At 41.8% G+C, this 11,134-nt stretch overlaps 1 protein-coding gene across 1 annotated transcript; it reads right to left on the reverse strand.

Moving 5' to 3' along the window:
- Positions 1–3,099: 3,099 nt before the first annotated feature.
- Positions 3,100–10,470, reverse strand: LOC107104569 (Krueppel-like factor 9). The gene is made up of 2 exons (XM_015404588.1): positions 9,699–10,470; positions 3,100–3,946 (listed from the first exon to the last, which is right to left on the reverse strand). The coding sequence occupies exons 1-2, from the start codon at positions 10,180–10,182 to the stop codon at positions 3,702–3,704; spliced, it is 729 nt and encodes a 242-aa protein (XP_015260074.1). The 5' UTR covers positions 10,183–10,470; the 3' UTR covers positions 3,100–3,701.
- Positions 10,471–11,134: the final 664 nt, after the last annotated feature.

Raw genomic sequence — 11,134 nt, forward strand, 5'->3', positions numbered from 1 at the left:
AATTTATGTGTTTTAATATTATTTGAAAAAACTAAAAATATGTAGATTATTGGTTGTTTAAGATGGAAACTGATTTCCTATTAAGAGATTAAATAAAAAACCACAAATAGGTGTTTTTTTCTGAAAAGTATAAATCTACGTTAGAGCTTAAAATAACTTTTAATTGGTGGGACTCTGAAAGGTTGCAGACCGCTGGGCGCTCCTTAAAGCCAACTTCGTTGGATTTTTGTCGTAGTTTAACGCATAAAGCAACAAAAAGTCCTTCACTACGTTCACTGGATACATTAGCTTTAAAAAAACATTGAATGTTTGTTTGATGAGGATCTTATTAAAGAATAATTGGAATAATTACAGAAATATTTATAGGGAAAGGATTCTACTACTGAGCTGAAAGGATATGAGATTTATTCTTTTTTAGTTTAATATGAGCCGCATGTTTTTATTTTTACAGTACATGATGAACGACTGAAATTATTTCCAGATTACACAGAAATATTTATTAATTCTGCCGGATCTTGTTTTTTTGAAAGCCAATCTGAAGCCCTGGGTTAGGGTTAGCAGGCGTATGCTGAGCTGACAGAACTCCGCATCCTGTAACATGAACAGATGGACATTTTCCATCGACATCATCTGAGAACTGACTGGGTTTCCAGCAATGCCCCATTTTGGTCACTATGGTAACCAGTAGTTTGGTTAAACCCTTTATTACAAAAAATAAAATAAAAATCCCCAAAACAAGCAGCTGAGAGCAGGTCGGCTGATGTCATGGCGTTGCATACAGACCCAGAGACCCCCGCCGATGGGATCGCACTGCAGACGCCAAAAGCTAAACGGCGTCCTGGAAAGAAAAGCGTGCAGGAAATCTGCAGAGATGCTGCAAAAACTAAGTAAAAACTGTGAGGTATGTTCTTGTGATTTTATAGCTGTGAGAGTCGGCTGGTCCCCCCTCCCCCCCCTGAAGGTAGGGGGACGGGTTTCCACCCAGAAAGCAGAAGTAGGTTGTGTTTGTTCCTTAGTTACAGAGTCCATGTGTTCCAGGGTTACTGCCAGCAGCGAACCCACATGTCGGCAAAAAAAAAAAACGAGTATAAAAACGTTTTACTTCAATGGACTCCCACTGAACCGATGGTGAACGGCTGCCGTTTGTGAAAATAAGTCCTCGTGAAAGGAAGACATCTTGAATAGTCAGAGGATGGAAGGAACAGCAGGAGATGGTGTCCACAGGAGATGGCGTCCACAGGAGATGGCGTCCACAGGAGACGGCGTGGACGTCTGAAGCAAACTAAAGGATGAACCCAAAGGACGCCTAAAAGCCGCGACCTTCCCGTTCACTTTTAAAACAAACTTTTACACAAATGATCCGTTATGAAGATTATTAACGTTTCCACAGTGTTTGCATGTAGAGACTCAGTAACAGCGCCGCCATGCGCACCTTTCAGGGAAAACAAACAAAAAGTGCCTCATTTTGCGTTTTCAGGAGGAATATCCGCCGTTATGACGATGATGATGCAGCGATGGATGGGTTGCTATGACGATGGTTAAGGCTTTCCAACATCTCTGTGTTAGCTAACATGAAAGTAATGTGAGCGAGGAAAATCACGCCTGGGCTTAAAAATGATGGACGACTGAGGTTCATCGATTTGGAGTTTCACTCCACTGAGATTTTAGCATAATAAAGACGTTTTAGATAGAAGCACGTTTCTAGAGAGCATATTTAACCTCTATAGACTACATAACAGGGCAGCACCTCCCCAACCTGTTGCTGGTTGACAGATAATATCCGTCCCTTTCCTTACCAGAAGCAGGAAGGTCCTGAAATAGGAGCTAAATAAGCTCCACCCACACAGACGACTCCAGAGAATAAACTGACTCACTAATCGTTCACTTTACCATTTTTTTCGGGACAATAAGAAAAAAAAAAAACACCTAACTTTTCTTTTTCCGCTTTTTTTACCAGCTCAACGTCGCCCCCTGATGAGACCTCAGAGTGAAAATGTGCTTTTTAAACATCATAGGTAACATTGAAACAAATGTTTTTACAATTATTTCAAAACCTTTGGTACCTTATTAAAATTTAACTTTTTTTTTGTGGGGAAAAAAAGCCTATTACAAATGAATTTTTTTAATATTTTGAAAGGTTTGGAAGGATTTATGCAACATATTACTTTTTCTGCTAGCAGGGAATTGGAGTTTATGCTTGCATTTTGACATAACGTCATGTTTGGACCCCTTTCCTTTGGTGGAAATATGTCCATTTAGAATCCCTGACCAGATAATCTGGAGCCACAGAAACCTGACAGTGGGTCATAGTTACAGACCCTGTTTAATCCCGAGGAGGATGAAAACAGCTGAAAGTGAGCAGCATCTGTCCAAACCAGTTAGATTTTTTAGGCTAATAAAGGCCGCTGTCGCTTTATTCAACATCCTCTTCAGCTCTGATGATCCAAAACGCCCCAAAAAGCAACTCTGGATTCCCCAAATCAACAAAAAGTGTTGCACCAGATCTTTCTGCCTGATCCCAGGCGGTCGGACACGTTCTGTTCCCACAACTCAGACAATGGCGAGGTTTTCCCCTGAAGGCAGCCGAGCTAAAAGCACATCCACCCTCTGCTAGAAAAGTCCAAACTTTACACACTGTTGCACAACAGCCTTACAACTTCAATCACTATCCTTTAAAAAGAAAACACACACACACACACTCCACCTCTCACTGGCAAAGCCATCCTATCGAGCATAACGTTACCCCTAATATAAGGACTACAATGCATTACGTGTATCATTTCTGCTGCTAGTAGCATTACCACTTACTCTACAGTAAAAGCTTAAAGCTTATATACATTTGCATCATTATTAGACATAATACTGCAGCGTATTATGTGCAGGTAATTCATCTAGCCTTCAGAGTGGTGTGCAAACTGCTCATCTACTGGGAGGTTTGTTCAGCTTTCCGTTAAAAATCAGATCTGATATGAAAACGTCGGGTTATGATGATGGAGAAACATGAATGGTTCACATCTAAAAACAAAAACACGGCTAAAGCAAAGATTAATCCTAGCTACGTCGTCGTAAGGATGAATGAGGAGGAATTAACAGCTTTTGTTTTTCTTACATAAATCATAAAAGGTGAAGAAAAATCCCTGCCACTTGAAATCTGAGAGGTTGAGTTTGTTCGGAGTCTTTTATGGCTTAAGTTTTACTCCACTGTTCTTGTCGCAGTCAAAGAGGAAGAAGAATCGGGACACAAAGCGATTCGCGGCGCCGCGGATCCGTTTGAACTGTGAGGTATTCAGAGTCATTTGGTTAAAAACAAACCAAAGCCTGGAAATCATGGATGTGATCGCATCACATCCTGCTGCGGGATCGGGAATGTTTTTTTGGTATGTGTGGATTTCATCGACTCTTTTCAGCTGTTTAAGCGTCAGGGTGGGGGGGGGCGGTTTAACCATCCGTCTCTGTGGTGAATAACGCCTCATCCACCCTGAAGGCTCCGTCCGATCTGAGTTTGTAAACTTTACAGGCATGTGCAGCAGTAGGGTTGATTTTAGGAAAGGAGAAACTGAAACGGGGAGATTTCTTCTAGGAGATTGCTGGAGGCTGCGTTCAGAGGAAGCAGAAGAACATCTGTGTGAGACAGAGAGCCTCTGACATCCAGCTCTGCACCTGTGGGATTAACAGGAAACCAGTTTCGCTCCGACGCCTCCTTAGGTGTGGGCGGCTTGGCGGGACGAAGCGGGCGGGGCCTTGCAGCGGGCCAGCATGGAGGGCTGGAAGTTTGGGTGGCGGCGGGCGTGCTTGATCAGGTGGTCGCTGCGCATGAAGCGCTTGTCGCACAGCGGGCACAGGAAGCGCTTCTCCCCGGTGTGGGTGCGGGTGTGGCGGGCCAGCTCGTCGGAGCGGGCGAACTTCTTCTCGCATTTGGGCCAGGTGCAGGGGAATGGCCGCTCGCCTGCAGCGGAGCACAAACATCAGTCAGACGGGAAGGAAGAGCTTTATAGACAGAATTAACTCCATTAATCATTTATTAATTAAATGCAATTAATCATTATTTTACAAATAGATTCATCTCTGGATTATTGATAATCTGACAGCCAAAGGTTCTTTCGGGAATATTAAACCAGCTGAAACTAAACTTTTCCATCTGGATGGAGCAGACTGACAGACGAAATAAAAACATTTTAATCTTAAATGTAAAATATTGATATTTTCTTACAGTTTCTGCTCTAAGTGAGTCACTGTCAGGTTTTATAGTCTCTAAACTCCAGATAATTATTATTTTAATAATCAATTAATCCAATTAACTGTTTCATCTCTATTTAACATTTCTCTGTTTTCTCCCTTTCATCTCTAACGGCCCCAGTTTGCATTTCTAACTGGCCCTTTAAAGGCTCAGCGCTGAATCTGGATTAGGACTAACGTATTAATCTCCCTCTGGGTCCAACGATGCAGGGTTCTGCATGTCGTCTTTGTTCCCGTACAATCATGTATTGTACGGAGGAAAATTAGTGGAAAATCTCTCTGCATCCTAAAAGCAAGCTGGGATTAAAGATGACAGGCCCCATCTGGGATTAGGACCCCCGTGACTGGCCTTTCTCTGCACATTCTGCCATCTTTAATCTCCTGAGTCAACGCCCGTCAGGATGCTCTCTGCTGCCGTTTCCAGGACCACAAAGGCCCGACCGTGTCGCAGATAGACGCCGTCCCTCTGTGGGCGTTCCCAGCAATCTCTGCTCCCAGATACTGACTGTAATCCTAATCCACAGACCAGCTGAAGGCCTCACCCAATATACAGAATGTATATTTACAATAAAAGAACAGGCGCAAATAGCTCCATCTCTACATTTTTCAACATAGATTAATAAATGTAAGTTTTCATAATTCCAAGCCAGCGTCTCTGGTTTAAAGCAAAGGCTTCCTGGTTTATCTGCGGCGCCCTGTCGGCTCATCCTCCTCCATGTTTTGGTTTTATTCATGATGCCTGCAGACGGAGCAGAGCGCCGTCAGCATTTCCTCAATGGAGGAAAGATTAAGAGCTGAAAAACCACCAACAAAATATCTGATGCCAACAGGGACAGGTGTGGTGAGATGCGTGATAAATGACTACCAGCAGGTGGCGCCAGTTTACAATGAATAAAGGGCAGATTAGACTTCTGCAGCCACACACATCAAATGTCGCTTGGTTTTGGTCGCGAACCAGTTTAGCTGCTACGCTTCTGCACCGTCGGTCTGGAATTTCCACGGAAGCTCAGCAGCTTCCCGCCAAAGCGTAGGAGGAGCCTATTAGAGAGCTTCGACGGATGGTCACGAGAACTTTGATGGCGCCCGGCGGGAGTGTTTATCTTCCAAAACAACAATGGCACGTCTGGAAGATATCACGCTGACGGAGATAGATCTAGAGATGCTAGACGTGGAGGAGGAACAAGTTCTGTTAATGGAGCGAAACTCCTCGATTAACCTTTTATCACAGTTTTCTATTGTTCCTCGATTTTAAAAATGGCGCGCCCCGGCACCGAACCGAGAAGAACGACCACACAGACAGCCGGAAAGGCAAAGCAAGAACCAACGGCTGCTTTTTGTCTGCGTACTTCTGCGATGTGTGGTCAGGATTTTTTTGAGGTGCGCGACGACGGTTGCAGAGCATCTACACGGGGGGCGTGGTCGCGCACAGAGACAGATTTGACGGTTTCAGAGGCAACGAGTCAGAAGCATAAACTGGCCTTAATGCTGTGTTCACACCGAAGGCGTTAAGGGCGTCAAAAACATGCAAACGCAGAAATCTGGACTCTGTTTTTGCGTTCTGGCTGCGATGTTTGATTGTAATCGTTTCTCCTAGTGCTCGATCGGCCTTTTTCACAAAGTTTCAGTCGTGTTTTTTTTTCTGTGTTAAATGTCTATCCGGCCAAAAATGGCATTCCTATTTTAAATCGATTAAAATAATCCTTTGAAAAAAAAAAAAGGTCAATTAATTGCAGATTTGATATGTAATTAGGGCTGAATCAATTAATCAGATTGATCCATTATTGAAATAATCGTTAATGGAGTTTAGAGATGGTAAAACGTGCCTTTAGCTGACAGAGCGACTCACTCAGAGCAGCAATTATATCAAGATTGTAAACGAATATATAAACATTTTGGCATTTAAGATAAAAAAAAATCTTTTTCATCTGTCAATCTGCTTTATCCAGAACTCCTCCAGTGGAAAAGTTTTAGCTTCAGCTGGTTTAATTTAGCTAAAAATCTTCTTAGAGGAACCTTTGGCTGTCGGATTATTAATCGATCAATCATAAAATAACCAACAGATTAATAGATTTGAAAAATATCCGTTAGTTGCAGCCAAAGACGTCATTTTGTGTCAAAGATTTCTGTTAATTCAAAAGAGAAAAAGTACAGATAATCTATTTATTACAACCTCCCATAATATGGAGGACCATGAGAGTCAGTGGAAAAGAAATATGATTTTAGATTTAACATTTTAAATTAGGAATACACCAGAAAATGACAATTTTTGGCCAAAAAAGTAAAAAATTAGGAAGCGAAGCCTAAAATCCAAAATACTGAAGTTATGCTGAATATTAAAATCTGAGTTCTTTTGGTACCAAATCTAATTTAAAAAACTTCCACTCAATGCATTTCAATAAGTTATAAACTATTCAATAACAAAAGCACCAAAATATTTACCACTTTGCCATTTAGCTCAACAGAATCACTGCAAAATGGTTTTAAACGTCTATCGGGCAAAAAATGGCTTCCCTATTTTAAATCGATTAAAATAATCCTGTTTAAAAAAAAAAAAGTTTTGTAATTGCAGATTTGATATGTAATTAGTGCTGAATCAATTAACTGGACTTGATTATTAAAATAGTGAACTAATTTAGTAATTGATTAATCGTTAACTGGAGTATAGAGACGGTAAAACCTGACAGAGCGACCTGCTGAGAGCAGATTGTTAAAAATTAACTCAGGTGGGAAACTTTTAATTTCACTAAAATGTCCTTTAAGGAACCTTTGGCTCAAAGTCGAAAAAATAATCAAGAGATTAATTGATTTGGAAAATGATCGTTAGTTGCAGCCCTATATATAATATCAAAGAGGAATTGAAACTATATTATAACATTTAAAAATGTATTTTTGAATCAAATGTGTAAATGGTGTTTAACAAACCATAATTCCTAAATCCGCTCATACATACGTTTCCTTATTAAAAATTTAAAAAGGTCATTTATTTTTTCCTATTCCTTTTTTTTATTGCATTACTCTCTTTAAACTTCATGGATTCTAATGATGGTTAATGAGGCGTCTCTACTGACCCCTGCTGGACATTTAAAGACACTACAGGCAGCTGATTGGACAGAATAAACTGAACGGATCTGATGACCTGGAACAATGATAGCATTGCAGTTATTGGAGGTTATATTCTATTATTTCATATCTATGTTTAAATTTAAACTATAAACATATAAGGTGAACATTTAGGGGAAATATTACTGAGGATGCTGGTGGATTAGGATTTTAAATCGTAATTTTAAAACAAAATTTGGATAAGTTGATTGATAACTGAGAGGAAAAGTGTGAGACGAGAAAAATAAAAATGCAACGGCTGAAACGTTCCTATTCCTTTTAGACACAGAAATTCTGGATCATTTTAATGCTAAACATTTTTTAGCATCATGTTAACAGACACGTTTTAAACATGTACGCCGGAGATCCGCGATTCCAATCACAGCAAACAGGAAAAACAACATCGAGAAGATCCGGTTTTTCAAATAAAAATATAGTGACGACGGATCGGTAATTACAAATTACAGCATAATTCTTAGATATTCCTGAAAACTCAGTTTAATTAATGATTGGATGCAAAGTTTTGGTGCTTCAACAAACCAGGAAGCAGATTTCTCATCTAAATCAGATTATTGATTTTATACCGAGAGGATTAAAATAATTTAATCTAATCCAGTAAAAATAAACTTCTTATCGCAGGCCTGGATGAAGAGATGCTGCGTTTGGAAGCAGAGAACAAACAGTTCATTAAAAACTATTTTTTAAGTAAAAAAATCCACAACAAAAAGTAAATATTTGGGCAGAAACCGAACATCTGCTGGATGCTGATTTTTTGAATATGTCGTATTAAACTAATCGTTCATTCCTGCATGTTTTGCTCCCATCAATGTAATGATAATGTAGCGCCTGCTCTCCTCGAGCTCCGAGGAGGTCGGAGCGGAGCAGGACGGGAGGAGCAGCGGCGGCTCTGCTTGGAGCAGGCGGTCTGCAGCGCAGCGGGACGGAGGAGGTGGGATTTCAAGGTTAGAAACAACTCCAGGATCGGTCACATGACTTTCTGTAAAACGCCACATGCAGCGATGCAGCGATTAGCTCTATGCGCTCCACGCCTCCACCCACGCGTTGGTGCTACCGCACCCATCACTGGTGGCTTCCCTTTAGCTTTAGCGCCACATCGTTAATAAGCCGTTACTAACCTGCTTATAAACTTTGGCTGAACGGTTAATAAAGCTGTTTTTGGGTCAATATGAAGGGCGAAATAATGAAATTACAACATTTAAAAATGCAAAGTGATAAAAAACAAAAAAGGGAAATACCTTTTTAAATGTTTATCTAGGAAAGATGTTTATAAGATTCATTCATTTTGGCTTTTAAATTTCCATTTTATAAAATTTCTTTTAATCAAGCACTTTCTTGTTTCTTTGTTACATAACTTTATGTCAGTGAACTGAGATAATTTTTAATATTTCAGACTTTAAAAAGCTAAAATTTGTTTTTTGTACCTACATCCTCTAACTTGGTTTAAATACATATTTGATTTTTAAAGGAAAAGTCCGCTCTTATTCAGAATACAAACTTCTGAAAGTAATTTAAATATGAAATATATTACACTTTATTCTTTTAACGTTACCACTTTATTCTCATGATTTTACCACTTTATTCACGTAAAATTACCACTTTATTCAGGTAATATTACTGCTTTATTCTCGTAACGTTACCACCATGTTCTCTGAATATTATGAATTTATTATTTTAATAATACTAATTCGTTTTCGCAATAATGAAACTTTATTCTGGAACTAAAAAAATAATCTGTAGCCTGCCCCTAATCCTCCAGTCAGAGGAGTGTCTGTTTGGATGTGGTTATGTGGGGGGGCGGGGGGCTTGCCCAGGGCCCCGTTCATGCCAGAACCGCCTCTTATGTTCAGTTTTAACGCAGTAGATGTAAAATGAATAGATCATCTATCAGTGTCCATGAGGGAGCGCGTGCAGCTGATGGTGGGATGAATAATTGAGTTACAGCAGAGCGTTGGTGGTGAACCATGGTGAATAATGGTGAATGATGGTGAGCCGCCCCCATCCCGCACTTGCTGCCAGAAACGTGTCTGCTGGTGAACTCCGTGTCCCTGACGTTCAGGTTTCATCTTACGTTCATTTCATATGCAAATCACGCGGGGAGGAAAAGTTTCGTCACAGCTTTTAACGTCCAGCCCTGTTCTTTTGTTACTTTCCTTCTTTGTCACTTTTTCTCCTTTTTATTCTCGTCTTTCTTTGTTTGATTCCGTTTATCGAACAAACCCGATAAATGAATCAAACATGGAGTCACGCTAATAAAAGTTCGGCTCGCGCGGCTGTTTGTCTGTCTGTTAGCCGGGGGAACAATGGAGGCAGGCAGCCTGATGTAACCGGCGGCTCGTGCCTACCTGTGTGCGTCCGGATGTGCGCCTTCAGGTGCGATGATTTCCCGTAAACTCTGTCGCATCCGTCAAAGGTGCACTGGTGCCGCTTGACGGGGGAGCGCGGAGGCCCGGCGCCCCGCTGCTGCTGTCCGGGGATGGGCGTCGCTGAGGGAGTCATGGTCGGGGTGGTGGGGTCGGACAACGTGGTGTAGCCGCTCTCCCCACCGCACGAGGAGTTGCTGCTCTCCGAGTAGGCCGACATCGGGCGGAACTTGCTGTGCAGGTCGGTGAGGATCCCCGCCACCGTGATGATGTTGGAGCCCTCCAGCCTTAAAGTCTCTCGAACTTCCCGGTCCTCGCTGGAGCCGTCGGGCTCCCCGGGGTGAAGGCCCACCGGGGCGGGCAGGCTGGCCGGGGCCACCGGGGTGGGTCTGTGCAGGACCGGACCGCTGGAGATCGACACCAGACACTCGGCGGCGAAGTAATCAGACGAAGCGGGCAGCGACATGGTTCCTCCTCCGCTTTGGCTTTTTCTTTGGAAAAGTCTCGCTATGTCGGACGAACTGTGACGTTGATCCAATCCTGACCTCCTCCTCCTCAAAGTCGGGGGCCAACCTGCTTTACGGCGGATGTCGTTTGGATCCTTCGATGCGTCAGAAGTTTAAAAACACGCTAATAAAACCAAATCAAGGCACAATTAGAAGAATAAAGCTGTAAAATCATGCTAACAGCCCGGGCCCAGCGCGCGCGCCCCTCTCCGTCTGACGGCTCATTGTGTCTGAGCTTCAGAGAAAGCCGGTCAGCCACGCCCCCTGGGTCGGACGGTGCGTTCAAGGACAGTCGGATTAAAAAGTGCTCATCTTCAATTTCGTTTTAAAATGTCATTAAAAGCTGTACGCTCAGTTTTAAAGCTATTAAATTTTAATAAATAACAAAATATATATCTGTCAAGCGTTTATTCACACCTGTGTTAAGTTTTTATCCCTTTTTTACACAGCATTTGAACTAATGCCACTAATTCATGATTCAACACATAAATATTCCAATTTCACCGTAATGTAGAGGCGCACCGCTAAGAGGTCTGCTACTCACCACATTTAGAAATATCAAGTAGGCTAAAATGCTATAACATTTCTACACCAACCGTATAATTAGTTTTCTTTTTCGTATTCCTGTTATGGTGCATGAACGACACGCAGATCACGGGCGTGGACCACGCTGGCGGTTTAGTCGTGGAAAGAATGGGTGGCAGGCTGTGGGCTTAATGATGGGGGAAGGAGACTTGGATGGAGGATCTGATGGGAACTTTTTCACAACGACGGACGTGGCTGATTGTTCCTAATGTTCCCAACAGAGCACCTCGCTCTCAATCTGCAGGTTTACTAGTGGTTCCTAGAACCTTTACAAGTATATATATATATATATATATATATATATATATATATATATATATATATATA

This window comes from Cyprinodon variegatus, unplaced genomic scaffold (genome assembly GCF_000732505.1).
Source record: "Cyprinodon variegatus isolate N-32 unplaced genomic scaffold, C_variegatus-1.0 Scaffold1795, whole genome shotgun sequence".
In the NCBI taxonomy this organism is placed as follows: Eukaryota; Metazoa; Chordata; class Actinopteri; order Cyprinodontiformes; family Cyprinodontidae; genus Cyprinodon; species Cyprinodon variegatus.

Coding starts and splice junctions, on each gene's coding strand:
- LOC107104569 (XM_015404588.1), bottom strand. CDS start 10,182: ATGTCGCTGCCCGCTTCGTCTGATTACTTCGCCGCCGAGTGTCTGGTG. Junction 3,947..9,698: donor GCACATCCGGACGCACACAG/GTAGGCACGAGC, acceptor GCTCCGCTGCAG/GCGAGCGGCCATTCCCCTGC.